General features: G+C 51.5%; 1 protein-coding gene across 1 annotated transcript in view; it reads right to left on the reverse strand.

Moving 5' to 3' along the window:
* Positions 1-22,944, reverse strand: part of LOC144937466 (polycystin family receptor for egg jelly-like) — a 78,552-nt gene that overhangs the window by 39,667 nt on the left and 15,941 nt on the right. The window contains exons 8-10 of the mRNA XM_078864711.1: positions 1,921-2,174; positions 1,165-1,332; positions 198-320 (exon numbers count right to left, since the gene is read on the reverse strand). Coding sequence (XP_078720837.1) covers positions 198-320; positions 1,165-1,332; positions 1,921-2,174 — 545 coding nt within the window. The remainder of the gene's footprint in view (positions 1-197; positions 321-1,164; positions 1,333-1,920; positions 2,175-22,944) is intronic.

A 22,944-nucleotide genomic window follows, 5' to 3' on the forward strand; every position in this document is an offset into this window, starting at 1 on the left:
GCAGAGTAGGTGAGATGTGGAATAGGTGGGGTGCAGAGTAGTAGTAGAAGCAGAGTGTGTGGTGACAGTGGAAGGCAGTCATAGGAGTGCCTGCAACGGGTGCAAGAGTAGGATTAATAAAGTGTAAGCAGGTGACCTGTTACTCCGTGTCGGTGTGAGTAATATCAAGACACTACACATGTATCACTTATACAGACCTGGTCACTTGGGCCTGAATATGAAACTATGGAATTCAAAGATGATGCCAGTTGAGAAATTGAGTTTTTATTCTGCAGGGGTACGCTGATCGACATCATTATCTTGATGAGCTCTTTCTGGAGCTAGTGAACACAAGCCAACACCCGCATTAACCACATGTACAGTCTCATCGTGGAACAACACATTGAGCACACTCTTCAGTTATTTAATCATGGACCCAATTCATGAAGGATTGTATTTTCTATTTACAAATGCCACTGGAAGAAAACTTTCCTAAATAAAAAAAATCGGCACAATTTATCGACAATTTGTATTTCCAATTTGCCAGGAGGAGTATTGGAGTGCAGTATATCAAGGTCAAGAGGTCAACACAACTAATATCATCTTTGCCATTCAGTTCTTATGCTTGATCCTACAGCAGGTTGTACAATCGCTACCAGACCTCTGATGACTTCGGAGGACTATTCATAGCACCCAATTACCACCTCGGTTTTTCACCTGGTCGCTGTCCTCCACCACCTGCACACATACTCAACCCATGTAAACCCCCTCTGTGCTACTTAATCCCAGATGATGATGACGACCATCCTTTGACACTAAGTGACAGTGATTTGACTGTGGTGCTTGTGCTGTGTTCTCCTATGTCAGCAGTTCTCCTGCTGTATCTGTTCCACCTGATGACGGGCGCTTGTGTTTCGCCCGAAATGTCGTGATTTATTTTATACCTACGGTGACTTTACCGAAAGAACCAAAGACTATGAATTCCTGCAGTTACGAAACCTTAAAATCAAGATTGTTAGGATTAGGTAATCCAATAGAAATGAAGAGTGTTCAAACACAGGAGGCGAATTCGCGTCAACAACGCATATGTTTTGCAGCCAGTTGTATATTTGTGTGCATGTGTGTGTCAATATTAAAACATTGGCATTCACAAACTGAAAATATTAATTTAGATTTCTCAAGTACCTCATTTATTTCTGGATCCACTGATGTATTTTCTAAAGATGCAAACACTGTCAATAGGATCCCGGGCAGAAGGGCACTGCCCTGGAGCACCAGATCATTGATTTTTCCTCCAAATGCCAGCATTGCACGGGTATTGTTTTTCAGAATTTCCACTGAAGGACGCGTCACCTGTTAAACAAATTATATTGGCAAACATCGTACCAAGTCTTCCTCAATCCGTCAAAACATTTTAAGAACATAGTTAACCAAGGTCTGACACAGTTACTCCTGAAACTTACAACCATTCTGCTAACTTGGTCTCTTAGCTTCTTAGGGATGCAAACATCCACTAATTGCTCACCAATTTAAAGCAGAGAAATAGCAATGTGAGATATTCTTTTTTTATGAACTAATTTTTTTTACCAGGTAGGGCCTCCTGAGCTATTTATCTATATTTCAGAAGCGACCTGGCCACAAATGACAGCTCAACGAAGTGGCTTATGTTGACATTTATAGCAGCCAAATACTTTAAATGTTGGGTTGCAGCTACAGGAATGCTGAGGGTTTGGAGCACCGGGAGAGTGGGATCAAGATACTGAGGAGGTGGCGAGAGGGAAAACAGTGGAGGGGGAGGAAGTCATGTGCAGATGGGGCGATAATGACAGCGTGGCCTAACCTAAATATCAATTATGAATAAAAAAAAACTGGCTGCCAAAACCAAAGTGTGAAGGATACCATGCGCTATTCATAATTTTACAAGATATGTTTATGACTCACGTTCACAAGTATTGATGCTGATGAACAAGCTCCAAAAGAATTGCACACATTAGCTTGGAGATCCAGTAACCCTTGGGCGTCCAGATCTCCCGCGGGCAACAGGAGATTCGGTGTCTGGTGAAGGTGCGTGCTGAATAGGTTGAACTCGGTGTTGCCGGACCTTGCCGTGTATGAATAGGAGAACGTCTCTTCAGCTGAACCGTCTTGCAGCCAGTTTTCACATGACAGCTTGAAGAACGTGACTCCTGCGATACCTGTTTAAAACGTGTCCACAGCGTAAAGAATGGAACTCAACCATTTTATGGCTTGTGATGTAATTTCTATTGTTAGAACCGATACTATACTTTACATTCCTTTGCCAATTCACTGCTGCATAAAGGCCTCTTCACAGTGCCTTGGTCATAGAGGATGTTCAACCATACTCCCAGTAAGTCCACCAGTAACATCTGGATCTGTCCCATGACCTGCCAGCGAGCCTAACAGTGCACCTAGCCTGTCATGAGCTCCGTGGTGACATCAAGGCCACTAAGTGGCGAATTGCGGTTGTTATTTAACCATACGTCACCATGCTGGTCAACCATACTTCACCATGCTGTTACCGGTTGAAGTGGGGGTGGTGGGGAAGGGTGGCGATGGGGGGAGAGAGCAGGGCCACTTCAGATGTCACTCGCCACTGACGTTAACAGATGGTGATGCTTTCACGTACAAGTGTGAAATGGGTCGTGTCATCGCGAAGACTGAGTGATGGTGAAGGCATTGTTTAGAGACAAAGGCTAATTATGAAGTTTATGGATAAAGAGATCATGTTGAAGATGATGATAAAAGGAAGATGGTGGTGGTATAGTGATGATGGCAAGGTGATGACAAGGTGATGATGAAGATGATTATGAACGTGGCATAGTGCTGCACATGTGAGGCAGCGCACACGAGATGGCGCCTCCACTGCCCCTCTATTGGATTTTGTCTCATTTTCCCTGTTACTTTCATGGATAAGAGGAACCATACCACGAATGAATCCTATTAACAATGAAGACTTTATGAAAAATAAGAATAGGAGTTACCCTTCATAATCATTAATAATCAAGAGTTACCCTGCTGGCAATAAAATAGGTGTTAAAATGTTCAGACACCAAATAGATACCTTTTGCAAGGAATCAAGTTTGCGTTAATCACACGTACTTGTGGTGAACATGCAAACAAACATGCTGTGATAATATATGCATTGTCTTTGAAACTGATTGGCCTACACCAGAGACAGCCTTCTTTATGGCCTAGTCTCACCAGTGTCAGACCAGAGAACTCCAAAAGGCGAAAAGTACAAAGACAATGCACGTATCTGACCATTTATAGCTCCCGGTGAGCAGCTATATCATGGGATCTTTTTATGAGTGTCTGTGCAGAGCAGAAAGGGTAAAACTTCTCATTTTTCATATTTTGTTATGGCAAAAAGGTCCCATTAGAATGAAGTATTTGGTGGCTGAGAGGAATTAATTGCACATATAATGGGATGAGAACTCTAATTTACCAAATTGCGTATCCCAATCCAGCGCCCCCCCACACGTATGAGTCACTGAGAGGAGTTCCCCTGCATCTCGTCAGCGCCTCACAATCTCCAGCATGATGCAAATTAGTAATTGAATACACCTTCTCTACAACTTCTATATTCGCACTTCCTACTGGGATAAAAGTGCACCAGAAAACACCTTAACACCCAGCTGTCTAGCCTCAGTAATTCAATCTGGAAAAAGTATATACATTTGTAATGCGAGCAAGAATTGAGGGGGGGTGGAGTCTGGGTCACGTGGGGAGTGGGTGGAGTTAGGGTCACATGGGGGGAGAGGATTTAAGGAGAGAACCGGAATGGGAAAGGGGAGTTGAGATGGAGTGAAATACGAGGAGGCCACGCTGGGCAAGAGGGAGAAAGTGCCGCGGTTGCCACGCGGTGGGAGACGTCGACACCGACGGCCATCGGTGTCAGACGCTAGAGAGCTAACGGGGCAGTGAGAGGCTAGCTGTGGAAGGGGCAGCAGTGACGCTAGAGAGCGGGGAAGCGGTGTGGCTGCAAGGATCGCCTGACGGGGCAGCAGTGAGACTGCATATTGGAACAGCAGGGAGCCTGCACAACGGGGCAGCCGAGGACTGTGGAGAGGTCGTCGAGCGGGATGCGGGCCTGAGCGAGACGCCGTGGTACGGAGATTCTACGAACCCAATAAAGGACAACGGAGATCGACATCTGAGAGAGAGTCCTTTATTACATTGGTGTCAGAAGTGAAACGGCATGTCAAAACAGCTCAGGAAGAGGCCCTGGAAGTCTTACCAACACTTCTCGACGACGAGTCCGTCCGGTTCTTCCGCTCCATCAAGGCCGACAAGAAGAAGACGCTGCAGGGTGTCTTCGAGGAGATGGCGGATGCGTACGAGCCTCCGGACGACGCCCATCAGAGATTTTTTCAGCGCCAGCGGGCGCCTGAGGAATCGCCGGTGGCCTACAGAGGCGCAGTTCTAGAACTAGCGATGGCGGCATACCCTGAGACGGAGCCCGATTTGTTGGAGCCCCTGGTGTTGTGCAAGATGCTTGAATTATCTAGAGACCTTGGGATCCCCATGCCGGTGTGCAGCCATGATAAATTGACGTCCCGGGCGGTGGCTAAGTGCTTGGACGCACAATTTAATCTCCGACGCTGGAAGCAGGTGTCGGCTTGGACGGGGGGGGGCGTCGTTGAAGGCGGTGCTACGGGGTGGGATCCTACGAAGGCGATCTACGTTCCTGACGACAAGGGACCGCAGGAGTTGACGGCCGCCTCCGCCCAGTGGCCTGCTCGGGGGGGGGGACGGGGCCGAGGTCCGCGCCGCCGGCGCGGGAACGTCAGGACAGAGGGTGTGCCGCGCGTCGGAACGATGTCGAGTGCTTCCGCTGCGGCCGTAAGGGCCACTTCGCAAGGGACTGCTGGGCTCGCATCCCGGGTCTGCCCCAGCAGGAGGCCTCGACCACGGACGCCGCACGAAAAGACCCACCAGTACAGGCAAGTCGGTGCGCACCAGACACCCGGCAAGGCCTGTCACCTCATGCATCACCATCGCCGCGCGGTCCGTGTGTCGTTAACAACAAGGTGCCTCCAGTTGACCCGGGTCGCTCGCTGATGTAATGGTGCCGATTGGCACGCAGGGTAGTTGCGGCCGCTACGGGGTCGCCCACGGTACCGGGTTCCATTCAGGGGGTCGAGGTGCGTATTTTGGTGGACTCGGGTGCGTCCGCGACCATTATTTCGGATGTCATTTTCCATCTTTTGGGCATTCCGCCAGGGAAAGTGCGAGTGGTTTATGATTCATGCATTGCGGCGAATGGGGGAAGTATGGGCATTGTGGGCCAGGTGGACATCAACATAACCATCCGGGGGGGTGTCGGCTTCAGGGACCGTGTTGATCTCTAGGTCCCTCGCGGTGCCCTGTTTGTTGGGGACTGATTTCCTGGCAAAAATGCCCATTCAAATAAGGATTGATCAAAACTGCGTTGAATTACCGGGGGGGCGTAAAATTTTGTTCCTACCGTCACCATGGGGCCGGTCTGCCCCTGTTTGCCAGGTGCAGGCGCTGTCCGAGGTATCTGTTGACATTCCACCTGGTTTACAGATGCTTATCCCGTTGAGATATCAGAAGCCAGTACCTGGCGTTGAGGGGGCGGCGGGGGTTCTGTTATCGCCGTCCACGGCTATAACGGGCGGCTCGGCGTTGGTTGGGGCACAAACAATTGTCCGGCCGGGCCAGCCCCCGTTCTTACAGGTGCTAAATGGGAGTGCAGAGAATGTCAGTGTCCCGGCCGGAACGGTTGTGGCTCACGCCACGACCGCGTTCACGACCCATGACAACCGGGTCTGCCGGGACGTGGTAGGGGGGGTTTCGGGGCCTACGGGGCAGGATGACCATTGGGTTGCCGAGTTATGCGGGGAGAATTCGTCCCTGACCAGGGAGCAGCGGTCTGCGCTTCGCGCGCTGTTGCTAAGTTATTCCGACGTGTTCAGCTAGGATGATTTTGACTTAGGACGCACCTCCCTGCTTTCCCACTACATTGAGACGGGGGATGCCGCTCCGATTCGGTTGAACTCGCATCGGTTGAGTCCGACGGAGCGGGATCAGGTTCGCGGGGCAGTGGAGGATATGCTAGCCGCTGATATTATATCCCCGTCTAATAGTCCATGGGGCGCACCGGTGGTCCTTGTGAAAAAGAAGGATGGGAAACTGCGATTTTGCGTCGATTTTCGTAAATTGAATAAGGTGTCCGTCGCAGACGCGTACCCACTTCCGCGTATGGATGATTCCCTCGATGCCTTGTCTGGGGCGAAGTTTTTTTCAACATTGGATCTCTCTTCGGGATTCTGGCAGCTTCCCCTTGACGAGTCTTCGAGGGAAAAGACGGCTTTTCGCACGCCACAAGGACTGTTTGAGTTTAATTGCCTTCCGATGGGCTTGAATGCAGCTCCAGCCACTTTTCAGTGGTTGATGGAGCTGGTGTTAATGGGTCTGCAGTGGGAGACATGTTTGATTTATTTGGACGATGTCATCGTCTTTAGCCACACATTTGACAAACATTTGCAGAGATTGGAGACGGTTTTGCTAGGATGCGTTCCGCAAATTTAAAATTCAAACCGAAAAAGTGTCACCTACTGCAATGATCCGTGCGTTATTTGGGACACATAGTCAGTGCGGACGGGGTGGCCACGGACCCGGAGAAGATGGCGTGCGTCCGTAACTGGCCAACCCCGGCCTCGGTTGGGGACGTCCGTCGCTTCTTGGAGTTCGCCTCATACTATCGCAGGTTCGTCCCGAACTTTGCTATGATCGCTAGGCCCTTGCACCTCCTTACGGGTAAAGGTCGGAGGTTCAGTTGGGGTCCGCCGGAGGAAGCGGCGTTTCAGGGCCTACACGATCGGTTGGCGACGGCGCCGACATTGGACTATCCGGATTTCGATAGACCGTTTATTCTGGATACGGACGCGAGTGACACTGGGATTGGGGCCGTTCTGTCACAGTCCAAAAGCGGCATGGAGCGCGTGGTAGCCTACGGTAGCCGTGTACTGTCCCCGGCAGAAACCCGCTACTGCGTCACTCGCCGCGGATTATTGGCTATTGTCCATTTTCTCCGCCAATATCGGCCGTATCTTTACGGCCGCTCATTTATTGTGCGCACGGACCATGCAGCTCTGCAATACGCCCTGAGGGTTGACCAACCATCTGGCCAACTGGCACGATGGTTGGAGACCCTGCAGGAATTTTCATTCGACATACAATATCGGAAGGGGTCGCGTCACGCGAATGTGGACGCACTTTCCAGATTACCGCAGGGGTCCCCTTGCGCTTGCGCGTCGGGTACCAATAGGTGTACGCAGGTTCAGCTACCTCCTCGGCCTGTTGTGTCAGCTGTCGAGATGCCTGGGGCTCCGGTGTGCCCAGGACCGGCCGATGGGGTTCTGAACCTGCCGCGCTCGGTATGGATCCGCGAACAATTGCTTGACGACTCGTTGGGGGCTTTACGGGGCCAGGCTGCGAAGGGAGTGGGGAAATTGCTGTCCGGTGGGACGCCGGGGGCCGCTCTCCGGGATGGGTTGCTCATGTGGAGAGAGGGATTGCATGACCGCTGGCGTCTGGTGGTACCGTCGTCGCTACGGTACGAATTGATTCGGACTCTGCACGGCGACACTTTGTTACATCTCGGGGTGCAGAAGACTTTGTTAACATTACAGCGTGACTACTTCTGGCACGGTATGATGACGGATGTTGTCGGACACATTCGGGCGTGTCCCGAGTGTGCCCGGCGGAAGCCGCCTAAAAACCCTTACGTGCCGCCGGTGCAGTCTATACAAGTGTCTCGAATCAACGAGTTGGTGGCGCTGGATATTTTGGGACCTTTCCCGCCGTCCGCTAGGGGTAATAAATATTTGCTGGTCGAGGTGGAATATCTTTCACGCTGGCCGATGGCTTGGCCCTTACCCGACCAGTCGGCGGCGTCTATCACGGACGCCTTCCTATTTGGATATGTGATTGACAAGGGGGCGCCAGAGCGGCTGCTCACGGATCAGGGGCGAAATTTTTCTTCCAAATTGCTGGCGGAAGTGTGCGCTGCTCTGGGAACCAAGAAGGTTCGTACGTCTCCTTACCACCCGCAGACGGATGGCATGGTGGAACGCCTTAATCGGACGCTGTCGGCCATGCTATGTCACACGGTTGACGAGAAACAAGCTGATTGGGACTTGCATATACCTGGGGTACTCTCCGCGTATCGGATGACGCCTCATGCGTCCACTGGGTATTCTCCATTTTTTCTCATGTACGGCCGTGAGAATGTGCCGCCGGTGGAAGTACAGCTGAGTACGGGGGCGAAGGGTCCTGTTAAACCTCTCCCTGAATATATTCATGACACGGTTCGACGCATCGCCGAGGCACGGGAGGGGGCCCGGTTGGCTACTGCCAAGGCTCAAGCGCGAAATGAGCGTTGCGCCCGATGCTCGTCCGGTACATGACCTTGGCGAGTGGGGGACATGGCATGGCTGCACTGCCCACAGGTGCGGCCGGGGACCTCCCCTAAGCTTCACAAACCATGGCAGGGGCCGGTTAAGCTTATTAAAGTCCCTAACCCGCAATCCGTACGGGTTCGGTTCGGATCGCGGCGCTGGTATGTTCATACGTCTAGGCTGAAGCATTACGTGGTCCCGCGGACAGATGTTGCCTTGCCGGTGTCTGTTGCGCCCGACGCACCTCTGCCCTTGCCTGTTGACTCTGCAAGCGCGCCTGTCGTGCCTTCTACAGACAAACCAGCTGTGACGCAGGTGGATGTGGCGAATCCTGCTCTGGGTGGGCCTACCACGGCGACGGGGCCACTTGGCCCCGCTGCCCTTCCAACCCCACCACAGACACGGTTGCCGGAGACCCCGGACTTGGGTCTCCCTGGGGGACGGGACCTTGGCGTTGACGGGCTTCCAACAGCGGCGGGCGGTTCTACTCCCGTCGATCTTAAGACCCCGTCGCGTTCTCGGTCCGTGGGGGTACCGCCGCCCGTTCGGGACGGGCCGGCGACCCGCACGCATTCCAAATCTCTTTCCTTTCGTTGATTGTTATTGTTCTTGTTCTTGTTATCGTTTTATACTCTCCGTTGTCCTGTGATGCCAGATGGTTCCAATATTGCTCGCATTATTATTTTTTGTAATTGTTGCAGCCGGGGACGGCTGGGTTTTCATTAGGGGGGGTGGTAGTGTAATGCGAGCAAGGATTGAGGGGGGTGGAGTCTGGGCCACGTGGGGAGTGGGTGGAGTTATGGTCACGTGGGGGGAGAGGATTTAAGGAGAGAACCGAAAGGGGAAAGGGGAGTTGAGACGGAGTGAAATACGAGGAGGCCACGCTGGGCAAGAGGGAGAGAGTGGCGCGGTTGCCACGCAGTGGGAGACGTCGACACCAACGCCATCGGTGTCAGACGCTAGAGAGCTAACGGCGCAGTGAGAGGCTAGCTGTGGAAGGGGCAGCAGTGATGCTAGAGAGCGGGGCAGCGGTGTGGCTGCAAGGATCGCCTGACGGGGCAGCAGTGAGACTGCATATTGGAACAGCAGGGAGCCTGCACAACGGGGCAGCCGAGGACTGTGGAGAGGTCGTCGAGCGGGACGCGGGCCTGAGCGAGACGCCGTGGTACGGAGATTCTACGAACCCAATAAAGGACAACGGAGATCGACATCTGAGAGAGAGTCCTTTATTACACATTCATATATGATCTCTCCTGCACAATCTGTATACTGCCAGTCTTCATGGGTTTCTACTGATTTATTTATGGTTGTATCAAAGACGTTGCAGAGCAAAATATTGAACTAATTGGATAATAAAGTTTTACATTGTACAAATTATATATAACATGCCATGGCTTCTGTCAAATAACCCCTCTTAACCCTCAAGAGAGATTATTCATTGGCCGCGTATGTCTGCGGACGTAAATGATTTAGTCGCGGGGTGTACAGAGTGCGTGCATCAGAAACCACCGGCACACAGGTCACAGCCTCTCTTACAACCGATCATTGTCTCCAGAGTCAATTCGTTGGTCGCGCTCGGTATTCTGGAGCCTTTTTCATGCTCATCAAGGGGAAATACATTTCTCCTGGTGGGGGTTGAGTATTTCACAAGGTGGCCGATGGCTTGCCACTGCCTGACCAAACGGCAACATCAATTACTGATGCATTCCTTCACATACTGGGTAAAATCCCTCCTGAACAGCTCCTCACTGATCAGGGATGACGTTTTTTTTTCATTTAAACTTCTAAAAGAAGTATGCGAGGCACTGGGTACAAAACAGATGGTATGGTCGATCGGTTGAACAGGACTCTGACAGGAATGCTCTGCCACATCGTTAATGAGATGCAAACCAACTGGAATCTTCACATTCCGGGGTCTTGGCAGCAAATAGACTGGCGCCACATGCCTCCACGGGGGTTTTCCTCTTTTACCTCATGTACGGCAGGGAGCATGGACCACCCATAGAGAGACAGCTGGGAAACACTCCCAAAGGCGTGTCAGGTCAGCTGATTTCCTTGCAGGTCACGCTGGACCGACTACATGAGGCGCGGATAGCGGCAATGCTAAACACCTCGAATGCCCAGGCCGCAAATTGTTGTATATATAGGCCTTTTTCCAAAAATTTATATTAAGAATAATTCTGCCAATATAGTTGTTTTAATAATCAATCGGTGTAGCATGGGGCACGAAAAAGGGTGAGGCACACCCTCACCACTCACCCCGCTACCTCCCACAAGCCACACCAGGCAGCTGGAGGCCATTAAAAAATAAAACCCCGGGGCAAAGGGAGGTTAATGACAATCTGGAAAATCTCCACGGGGCAGGGGACCATAAGTCACGACCTCCTCGCACGTTTTGGACAGTTCACAAACAAATCTCCAGACTCACTGGCGCAGCAGGAACAGCCTGATTTAAGATAAAAACTTGATGATATAACCTTTACACCACCCCAATCGGCTTTCCACAAAGGCGAGAGCTACAGTGCAAGTGGATATTACAACTGGCGTTTTCTTTTCTCTCCTCCAACGGTAAAAGTTAGAAACTTAGCAACAAGAATAAATCGACATTATAGACCCAGTACACTCTCAGATTAAGAACCAGACTGCAGTCTACATTAGTGGCTTTTATTATTACTTATATTACTCTTATTCACCTCATATATATTTGTTCTTATTGTATATTTCTATCTACGTGACTTTACCGAAAAAAACAAAGAATATCCTTTCCAGCAGTCACGAAAGCTTAAGTTAAAACGTAGCTATATCTCCAACCTCAGGATATCAAAATATAACTCGAAAATAAGAAGCACGGATCCCTGGCGACACGGACGGAGAACAATGCTTAATAAAACCCTTGGAGTACCTGAGGTAACAACCATGGTACATTACAAATCTTGGTTAAACATAAACCAAATAATAATCATGAGGTATTAGACCTAGGGTAATTTAAAAGAGATACAAGGCACAATAGGTCAAACACACTCGACCAGATAATATGTATTCCATAGGACCAGAGCCTCCAAACCACCTTTGTCTCCCAACAATTTGACAAAATATGGTAGCAATCAATTACGTATGAAGGGAGGGCCTCTCCTTGGGATAGCAGACACCACGAAGGCAGAAGGGTGGGGGGGACGCAAACCAAAACATTAACGGTGATGGAAAAGCAGCCAGACAAAGGTGAAAAGGGGGAAGGGGGCAACCAGGCGGCTGCGGCCACGGGAGGAGAACGAGATAGAGGGCATCTGTTTTTTTTCTCGCAAGAGACGTGCAGATAGGGGAGACTTTCACATATGTAATGCGAGCAAGGAAAGAGGGGGCGGAGTCTGGGTCACGTGAGGAGAAGGAAGAGTCAGGGTCACGTGAGAAAGAGGATTTAGGGGGAGAACCGGAAGGGATCTGGGAGTTGAGAAGGAGTGGAAACAGGAGGAGGCCACGCTGGGCAGTGGCGAGAGGGTGGCGCAATTGCCACGTGGTGGAAGGCCACGGCACCGTCGGCCAGCTGTGTACGTGGGGCACAGCAGAGCTAGTGGGCTAGAGTTAGTGGAGTAGAGCTAGCGGAGGAGAGCTAGTGGAGTGTGGGAAGCTAGCCGGGCGTGAAGAGCTAGCAGAGTGTGCGGGGCACACAGAGCAGCAGTGTGGCTGCACAGCGGAGCAGCGGTGTGGCTGCAGACGGAGCAGCAGTGTGGCTGCGGAGTGGAGCAGCGGTGTGGCTGTGGAGCGGAGCAGCGGTGTGGCTGCAGGGTGCACGGTGGAGGAGGTGCGGGTCTGAGCGAGGACTCCATAGGGGCGAGAGAGACAAGAACCCGAATAAAAGACAACAGAGATCTACACTGTTTGAAGAGTAATGTATTACACATATGAGCAAGGACACAGATTATGCAACTGAGTCTTGCTGCGGAAAGCTCCGGGGGTGGACCCCGCAATCGACCAGGGATGGCGATGCTTACAGAGTAGCAATATGTCACCGAGTATGAGTTTGGCGCTGACAGACGAAGCATCGCTAAAAGTTGTCTTCTACATTGAGTGCCAGCTCCCACTAGTAGCTGCAGCAAGAGAAAGAGAGTGACGAGCAACGACAAGCAATCAACCTGGAGAAAGGGCGGAAAAGCACCAAGCATCATACCAAGTGAGCATCGCAAAGCAGCAGCGGCTAACGACTACCCACGAGCGTGCGGACTCGGAAGCCGAGCACACTCCTGCAAAGGTCAAATCTACAAGGACCAACCGTGCCTGGTGCAAGGGAGAGAGCGTGGCCAGCGCAACCTAGAAAGAGTGTCGGCACCGGCAACCAGTGGACGAGCTGCGAGAGCAATCGTGCCTTGCCAGAGAGCATGGAGCAGGAGAGAGAGCGCAAAACCAGCACAACCGAGCAAGAGTGTCGGCACCGGCAACCAGCGAACGAGCTGCGAGAGCAATCGTGCCTCGCCAGAGAGCACGGAGCAGGAGAGAGAGCGCATAGCCATCGCAACCGAGCAAGAGTGTCAGCACCGTCGACCTGCGGACGCGCTGCGAGCGCAATCGTGCATCGCTAGAGAACACGGAGCAGGAGAGAGAGAGAAAGCGCAACCAGCGCAGCTGAGCAAGAGTGCCGGCCCCGGCGACCTGCGGACGAGCTGCAAGCACAATCGGGCACCTTCAAAGACAAGCGTCGTCCCGACTCAGCTCATCCAGCAGCAGAGAGGCCTGCAGCTGCCGCCAAGAGAGAGAGCGTCGTGTGTAAGACACGCCCACACACACACACGACTCATCGTTCAGCAGGGAACCAAGGAATTTTTGGTACAAGAAACGCCCCACCTCGGTGTCTGCTTAACACAAAGAGTTAAGTAAGGAGACAATACACCAACACACACATAATGCACATATTGGGACTAATAAGATTACTCCAAAGTTCTCTTTGTGTTTCAAAAAGGGTGGCCATCCTAAGGTGGTGCGTTAACTATTAGCTGATTGTAAAACCATTGCTGCTAATTGAGTTACGTGGATACGGTCGTTTAGAAGTATTTTAGTCATTATTTTTGTTAATAGCCTAACTGTACCAATGAATTCATTGATGAAACTAAACATTTATAAACATATATTTTACGAATCTACACACTCACAGGAAGACTATTGTGTTAAAATATTTATTTTGATCACAGAATCTTGCCTGCTACTTTATTGAAGCCTTAGCCAATTGATACGCATTTCATAGACAAGCAGGCACACTTCTGCACATCATTGTTCCAAGACATTTCGTTAATTGCATAATCTTACCAATGAATTCATTGAGGTCTACTTTTGCTTTCGGGACATGTTTCTTTATTACTGTTCATATGAATATTGTCTCATACATTTGTAATAAACCCCGTTGAGACGACGTCGGGAATTGAGAATTCTTTATTCAGTTTCGTTCACAGCTTCTACCACATTCGTTCCTCCAGTTCCTTTGCTCTTTCACGCTGTTGGCTGACAGCATGAGAGAGAGAGAGACTGCCGCTGCCCGCCACATGGCAGGCTCCGGACCACGGCACCAGCGTGGCTTCCCCATTCGTTCCTCCGCACACTGACCCACGTGCTGTCCTTCTCCGCCCCTTTTAATCCCTGGACCACGTGATGCCCCACAGCCAATCTTCAGCCACACCTCTGGAACTATCTCGACTCCCCATTGGTTGCGGGCTGAAGCCAGCAGAGCCAATCATCATCATCCAGGTGTAACCTTCACATTACATCAGGGCCATGCCCCTGGCTCGACTCCCCATTGGTTGCGGGCTGAGGCCGGCAGAGCCCATCATTGTAAACAAAATGTAAATGTTGTGGTTTCACGCTTCAACACACCGGGGGGCTAAAGCAGTGAACTATTTGTCTTTTGTCAACGTGACACTTTTTTACTGATTGGCCGTGTCGGGTGGTGGAGGGTTATGACACATTTATAAATAACGTGATCTAAACCCAAAAACGTTGATTATGAATAATATTGGTCGCGAAAGCCTACGTGTTAAACTGAGCCCATCATTATCAACAAGGTGTAACCTTACATTACATCACCCCCCCCCCCCCCGGTGTAAAAAGTCAGCCGTCTCGGCTGAGAAAAGGGCGATGCACCAACCCCTGCGACTAAACATTTAGGGTGCCTATGACGCGCAACGAGGTAAGGTTGTTAGGGCGCTGAACAACGCGCGCTCGAAAGTAAAATATTAGGGCATGGAACAATGTGCAATGTAGGAGCAACGCAACATTAGGGCACCAACCAAAGCACGGCATAACAGAAGGGGTAATAGGCACAACATGGCAACAACGTTAACGAAATGGGAGTGACTTCGAACGTATGCGCGACGCGGTCCCTCTCCTCCCATGGAGCGTGCTTGTCTCGCCGACTGCTCAGCAGGAGGGGGCAGCGGAGAAGGAGCAGGCTCAGCGTCCTCCGTGGATGGAACGGGTCTCGTCATGGGCTGCTCATCGGGGGACTCGATGCCCTTAAATGCCTGTGTGTCTGCGGGGGGTAAAGGATTTCTATTAGTTTAACGGGCCCTTGCCAAGGCCTGTGCAGTTTAGGGGACGTACCCACAGGCACCTGAGGGCAATGGAGCCACGCCACGTCGCCCACCGCCCAAGGCATGTCACATCGCAACCGACGCGCGTATCTCTCGTTCCGGGCCTGTGTCCGGGCTGTTGCACGCCTGGCGGTTTCCCGCGCCTCCGTAACACGCCGAAGCGAATCACGGACGTGGTCAGGCAAGGAAGGGGAGGGTTCTTTTACAGCTGTACCCAGTTGCACATCAATCGGAGGCACATTTTCCCGCCCATACATGAGAAAAAATGGCGAATACCCTGTGGACGCGTGTGGGACCATGCGGTAAGCAGACAGAACGCCAGGTATGTGCAAGTCCCAGTCGGTCTGCTTTTCACTCACCGTGTGACAAGGCATGGCCGAAAGGGTACGGTTAAATCATTCCACCATTCCATCCGTCTGTGGGTGGTAAGGGGAAGTGCGGATTTTCTTCGTACCCAAAACAGCGCATACATCCCGGAGCAATTTAGAGGAGAAGGTACGTCCTTGATCCGTAAGTAACTTCTCCGGAGCCCCCTTATCCATCACGTATCCATTCAAGAAAGCGTCGGTGATGAACGAAGCCGATTGGTCAGGTAGGGGCCAGGCCATAAGATAACGAGAAAAATATTCCACCCCAACCAAGAGGTACTTATTACCCCTAGCCGATGGGGGAAACGGGCCGAGGATATCCAGAGCAACCAGCTCATTAATACGAGATACCTCGATCGATTTCAAGGGCGGAACGTAATTTTGACGTGGCGGTTTCCGCTTCGCACAATCCTGGCATGCCCGGATAGTCTTGATGATATCCGCCGTCATACCCGGCCAAAAGAAATCCCACTGCATCGTGAGCAAGGTCTTCTGCACGCCGAGATGCATCAACTTGTAGGCGTGCAGCGCGCGAATAAGATCATGACAAAGGGATGTTGGCACAACAAGGCGTGAACGGTCCTACAAGCTGTCTGTGCACATGAGCAACTCTTCCCGGTCGGTGAATAGCTGTGATTTGCCGCCCGACAAGTGAGATCCCGGTCTTTTGACCTGATTTCGCAGTGGAGTCAACGAGGCATCCGCGGTTTGCTCACGCAGCCACACCGAGTGTGGCAAGTGCAGCGTGCCATCGGCCCCAACAGGCGTACACCGGCCGTCAACTTTCGGCATCGCGCCCATAACAGGACAGGGCGGGGGGGGGGGGGTGGCGCTGTGCAGTGATGTGTACCCGTCAAACAGGCACAAGGAGGGTTCAAGGGCAATCTGGAGAGAGCATCTGCATTGCCATGACCTTTACGGTATGTAATGTCAAAAGAAAATTCCTGCAACAATTCTAACCCTCGACCGAATTGTCCAGACGGTTGTTCCAATTTCAGTGAGTATTGCAGGGCAGCATGGTCAGTGCACACGAGGAATTTTCTACCATACAGGTACGGCCTGTACTGGTGAACAAAATGGACAATCGCCAGTAACTCCTGACGAGTGACGCAATAGCGAGTTTCGGCGGGAGACAAAACCCTGCTGCCATATGCCACCACTCGTTCAACACCATTGAGACAAAACAGCACCGATGCCGGTGTCACTAGCATCTGTGTCCAGGATGAACGGTTGCGAAAAATCCGGGTAATCGAGTGTCGGCGCGGTGGCCAATCGGTCTCGGAGAGATTGCAAAGCTAGTTCCTCCTACGGACCCCATTTGAATCTCTGATTCTTTCCCGTCAGGACATGCAGAGGCTTTGCCAACGTCGCAAAATTCTTAACGAACCGGCGATAATAGGATGCAAAGCCTATGAACCGTCGTACGTCACCTCCGGAAGTGGGCGTCGGCCACTCACGAACACATTAAGTCTTGTGAGGGTCAGTGGATACACCGCTAGAGCTGACAATGTGTCCAAGGTAGCGGACGGAATGCTGCAACAAATGACACTTTTTTGGTTTAAATTTGAGATCGGCAGATCGCATTATTTGAAAAACGGCCTCTAGCCATTGAAGGTGTTCTTCGAAAGTGCGACTGAAAACAATAATGTCGTCCAAATATATGAGGCACGTCTCCCACTGTAGTCCTGCCAGTACCAACTCCATCAGGCGCTGGAACGTCGCCGGCGTAGCATTCAAGCCCATGGGAAGGCGGTTAAATTCAAACAAGCCCTGCGGCGTGCGAAACGCCGTTTTCGGCTTCGACGCATCATCGAGGGGGAGTTGCCAAAACCCCGACGAGAGGTCAAGGGTATAGAAAAAATTGGCCCCCGACAAGGCGTCCAACGAATCGTCCATCCGTGGCAAGGGGTACGCATCCGCCACAGATATTTTATTCAACCAGCGAAAGTCAACACAACCTTAATCCGCCGTCCTTTTTAACCAACACCACTGGTGCGCCCCAAGGACTGTTGGACGGCGAAATGATGTCGGCCGCCAACATGTCATTCACCGTGCCACGCACGTGCTCCCTTTTCGCAGGACTCATGCGGTGTGGGTGCATACATATCGGTCCTGCCGCACCGGTGTCAATATGGTGTGACAAGAGCAAGGTATGGCCCAAATCAAAGTCATCTTTACTGAAGACGTCAGCGTATTTCGACAGCAGTGAACGCAATGTGTTTCACTGCGTGGAGGACAAAGACGTATTCTCACGGCACAATTCGGTGATCCATCGTCCGAATAAGTGGCCCGCACACGCCGCCAGCCATTACTCTCGGCTGGTCCCCATCAAGGCTAGTGAAGTCGGTAGTAGCATGGGCCAATACCGCACCCGCCGGAATGACTACTCGTTCCGGGCCCCCATTCAACACTTGTAAGAACGGGGCTTGTCCAGCCCGAATGATAGTTTGAGCCGCGACAAGAGAGAAAGCCTTAGCCACGGAGTTCGACGGGGACAGCAACACACCCACCGCCCCATCCGCGGCCTCCAACCGCTTTCGGTAACGCAATGGGATGAGCATCTGTGTACCAGGGGGTATCTCCACAGTGACATCGGCAAGCGTGTGAATAGCGTTTCCCGGAGGCGGCCGGCCCCACAGGGATGGCAGGAAAGACATCCTACAGCCCCCTGGCATTTCTAAACAACCCTGGTCAACAAGGATTTTAACAGGCATCCGACGAAGAAAATTGGTGCCCAACAGACATGGAACTGCCAGCGATCGTGAAATAAGAACCGAACCCAACGCGGCAACATTCCCTATGGCAATGTGGACATCTACCCATCCTATGATACCCATACCACCCCCATTAGCGGCAATGCATGCGTCATTAGCCGGTTGGACCCGCGACGCAGGGATGGATAACAGATGAAAAATTACATCCGAAATGATGGTTGCCGACGCACCGGTATCTACCAAAACACGCACGTCTACCCTTTGAATAGTGCCCAGCACCGTGGAGGACCCCGATGCAGCTGCAACCACCCTTCGAGCCAATTTCTTCCACTGAGTAACAGTGTGTGGTACCGAATAAGCATGTCGACAATTAACATCTGATAAGCCTACGGGGGTGCGAGTAGATGCCTGAGGTGTTGGGACCTGCCGCGTGCCCGATGCGTGCTGACTTGCCCGAGAATGATGTCGATCCACGTCCGGTGGAGGAGATGGTGGAAGGGCCGATGGAAGCTGCGGAGGTTGGAACCGGCGCCGACAATCACGGGCAAAGTGGCCCAGTTGGCCACACTTGAAGCATGTGGCGGCCGCCCGACGGTCGGTCGCCTCGGCCCCCGCTCGTGACCGTCCGGCCCCGTCGCGCTGCGTGTCTTGACGGTGTTGCGGGGTCCAGCGAAGTGCAGCAGCCACCAATTCGTCGTCGCTGGACTCGTCCAGAACATGCACGACACGACGCGGGGCCCATCCCAGCGGTTCACCATCTTTTTTGGAGTCCCCCATCCACGCCACCATTTGGTCCCAACGTCGCAAATTGAATTTGGCATCTAAACATCTCACCACCCAGCGAGATGTTAACGGCTCATGGCCACACACCGGCAGCGAGATGCCCAACTCTTGCGATAGCTCGATCATTCTTGTAAGAATGAGAAGGTCCAGGAGGTTGGCGGAGGACTCGGGGTAGGCGGCCATAGCAAGCGCTAATAGCGCACCACGGTATGCCAGCAGCATTTCTTCCGGCCCCCGACGTCGCTACATGAATTTTCTGTGGGCAGCCGATGGCGGCTCAAAAAACTCCGCCATTTCAGCGAAGGCGTCCTTCAGCGTCTTCTTCCAACTCGCCGGGATGGAGCGGAAAACGGCCAGGGACACGTCATCTAGCAGCGTAGGTAGAGCCTCCAGTGCCTCGGACTCCGTCCACCGCACCGATCGAAAGGCGGATTCAAATCTCCACGTAAAAGCATTCCAGTCGCCCCCGGCGACAAATTCTTTAATATTGGGGAGGCGATGGCTGCGGCCATCGTCGGAGTCCTTGGGCGCGCTCATTCCCGCCACCCGCGCAGCACGCGGCTCAGCGAAGATGGCGGCCGCAGCCAGCGTGGCAGCGACCCCGCCCAAGATGGCGGCCTCCTCCTCCGCAGCAGGTGTAATGGCGGCCGCCTCGGTCACAGCCCCCCGTTGGAGGTCAAGGTCGTCAGCACTCGGACGCGTCTCACGAGGCCGACCCAGGGCGGCAGATGACGCGACCACCATGACGAGATTGAGCATCACCGCACGGAGAAACTCAATTTGTTCCGCCACTCGTTGCCACCCTTCGTCCGCAGCTGGAGTCGCTTCCGCACCGGCATGCCGTTTTGGCGTGGCGTCGGGGAGAGCAGCAGTCGGTGGCAGCGGTCCCGTCGCGCCCAGAAGCTCGTCCTCGTCGGCGTCGTCGTCGTCCGATGGCGGGTCCGGTGGATGATGGTCCAAGCGGTCTCAAAATTTACTTCTGACTCCATTGTAATAAACCCCGTTGAGACGACGTCGGCGTGAGAGAGAGAGAGAGACTGCTGCGGCCCGCCACGTGGCAGGCTCCGGACCATGGCACCAGCGTTGCTTCCCCCTTCATTCCTCCGCACACTGACCACGTGCTGTCCTTCTCCGCCCCTTTTAATCCCTGGCCCACGTGATGTTCCGCAGCCAATCCTCAGCCACACCTCTGGAACTTTCCCAAAGCTACTGTACGGCTCCAGGGCCACGCTCTAGCTCGACTCCCCATTGGTTGCGGGCTGAAGCCAGCAGAGCCAATCATCATCATCCAGGTTTAACCTTCACATTACATCAGGGCCACGCCCCTGGCTCGACTCCCCATTGGTTGCGGGCTGAAGCCGGCAGAGCCCATCATTATCATCCAGGTGTAACCTTACATTACACATTTTAAGGACTTTTTCCTATCACCGTGTTTGCTCGCTTTACTCTGAGGAATTAGTCAATTGTTCTGTTACCAAGCTCAACATACGTAATCATTGAGGGTTAAATGTACGGATCAATGAGTAGGACATCTTGAGGAGTACCGTGTTGACAATTCCGAGCATACGTGTTCGCATGTTAGAATGTTTTAGATATTAAAGTTGCTTAACACAGAAGAGTCTGAGTGGCGCCTTCCTAAGTTCATGCGTAATAATCTTAATTATAAGAACTGTATTCTGCGGTGAGATCTAAATTTTGAGACCTGACATAAACACTAAAACATAATCAGTAAAAGTTAAAGCGAGAATCATTGTATTATCCTGATTGATAATACAACTCTAGATAATGAAGCCGAGCCAAATTAGCATAATTAGCTACAATCGCATAACCTAATACATTTACACATCCCCAATTAGCATAAATACATAATTTACATAACTGCATAAATTATCATAGTTTCGGGAAATTGTTCATTTTTTATTTTCAGTAAAAAAAAATATTTTTCAAGACCGAATATATACAACAAAATGAACGACAAAACGCCATGGAATCTCACTCAACCATGGTCAATTGGCGATAAGGCGTGGCTGCATTATCCACAGGTCCCACTCACATACCTCTCCTAAATTGCATCGACCATGGCAGGGCCCTGTTGGGATTATTGAAGTAAAGTGGCCATAATTTGTGCGTGGGCAATCGGGATGTCGCCAGTTGGTACATTCACCAGTCGTGCCTGAAACCTATATTCCGAACATCACCCGAGCATCTCCTTCCCATGCCTTGGTTTGCTTGAGTCAGGGGTGTCCGACAAGCCGCTACGGCCACCAAAGGCACCTGGATCACAAGTGCATGACCCTGTGCCGCCCACAGAGACGAATGTGACCCAGAACGCTTCAGAGTGGGACCCTGCAGTTGATTCGTTCCGGAGAAAAGAACCTGCGCAAAATGCACACGGTGGCGCTGACAATGGACTGGTCGGCACACCAGACCATTGCACCCCTTGTTCCCACAATCCTAGTGTTCTTGTTGTTTCTAATTGCGGGAGGTGCAATGTCTGTGCTGATTAAAGTTATCCACACCACACGTTATTTACACTGTTTATTGCCACACTGCAGACACAGAAATTTTGTATATGGTATCACTGCGTTCTATGTTGGAATCCCCCGGGCTCCCCATCCTCTGTAGGTTGGTTATTCCTTCCTTAAAGTTAGCTGGGATAGCTCATTTTTAAAAGGTGGGAGGAGGGGTGATGTAATGACCAAAAAAATACCATTGTGCAACCTAACAGCTAACCAAGGTCACGTGGATTAGTCGGCAGGCAGGCTTTTGAAGTGATTTGAGAAAAGGGTTTGAATGAGAATAGGCAGGAAACAAAGTGGAACCCAGAGGCGACGGTTGGGATCTGTTAGAGGGGAAGGACAGAGGTTGGCTAAGATAAATGCAGTGAGGGAATATTCGAGAAAGGGGACTGGAATGATATAAAAGGGCAGAGCACAAGAGGAGGGGATGTTCGAGGGAAAGTACAGCTTCAACTTCAAGCATGCAGCCCGGACCTATATTGTTTTGTGTTGATAAAGTGGCTCCTAGTACTTTGTCGTCCGAGTCATTATACATTGGTTTTCGTCTTTAAAAGGAAGGGTGGTGTACAAGAGTGTGGGGACTACAGAGAAATAGCATGGATGAGCCATACTGCGAAACTCTGAGAAAGGATCATATAAGTGCCTAGAGAGCTCAGCTGGTGGTATATGAGAAGAAGAGGTCGTGTATGCTGTTTGCAGACGATACTGTGCTATGTGGTGAAAGAAGAGGGGTAGTGGAAGATTATTTAAAGATCTCGGTGCAAAACATTGAATGGAATGGGTTGAGTATCAGTCGGAGAAAGACGGAGTACATGGTGGCAAATTTCTGTGGAACTAATGCAGAAGAAGGATTGAAAATTGATCAGTTAATGAAGACGAACGAGTTTAAGAACCTGGGTGCAATGATGTGTGCTGATGGATCACTAGAAGGAGAGATGAGAACAAGGACTGAATGGCTGAAATGGCGAGAGATGACTAGTGTGATGTGCGATAAGAGGGTCCCAGTTTGATTTAAGGGAAAAGTGTGCAAGACAGTGGTGAGGGCGTTTCTGTTAAATGGGGCCGAGTACTGTTGTACAAGAAAAGGGAAGGACCAAGCTATGGTGGTGACAGAGATGAGGAAGTTAAGATGGATGTTATGTTTAACAAGGAAGGACAGGGTGAGAAATGAAGAAGTGAAAGGAAGACTCAAAGTAGTAGAAATCACGCAGAAAATGAGAGAGAAAAGGCTGGTGTGGTTCGGTCATGTTGAGAGACGACAGGAAGATTATGTGGATCAGAAGGTGCAAGTGATGTAAGTGAAAGGAAATAGATCAAGAGGAAGGCAGAAAAAGAGGTGAGGCGATGGGGTACAATCGGACATGGTGGCCCGAGGAGTGGAATGAGAGATGGTGCAGGACAAGGCAGCATGGAGAACGTTGGCAAGGACAGCGGACCCCACATGAGTGGGACAAACGCTTGGAAGAAGATGACATGCTTACACTGTCTAACGATTTATTTTTTGTTCCTGGATAGTAAGTATTATTTCCTAATTGCGTATGCCTTAAAAGTACAGAAAATCG

Source organism: Lampetra fluviatilis, chromosome 19 (genome assembly GCF_964198595.1).
Source record: "Lampetra fluviatilis chromosome 19, kcLamFluv1.1, whole genome shotgun sequence".
Lineage (NCBI taxonomy): Eukaryota > Metazoa > Chordata > Hyperoartia > Petromyzontiformes > Petromyzontidae > Lampetra > Lampetra fluviatilis.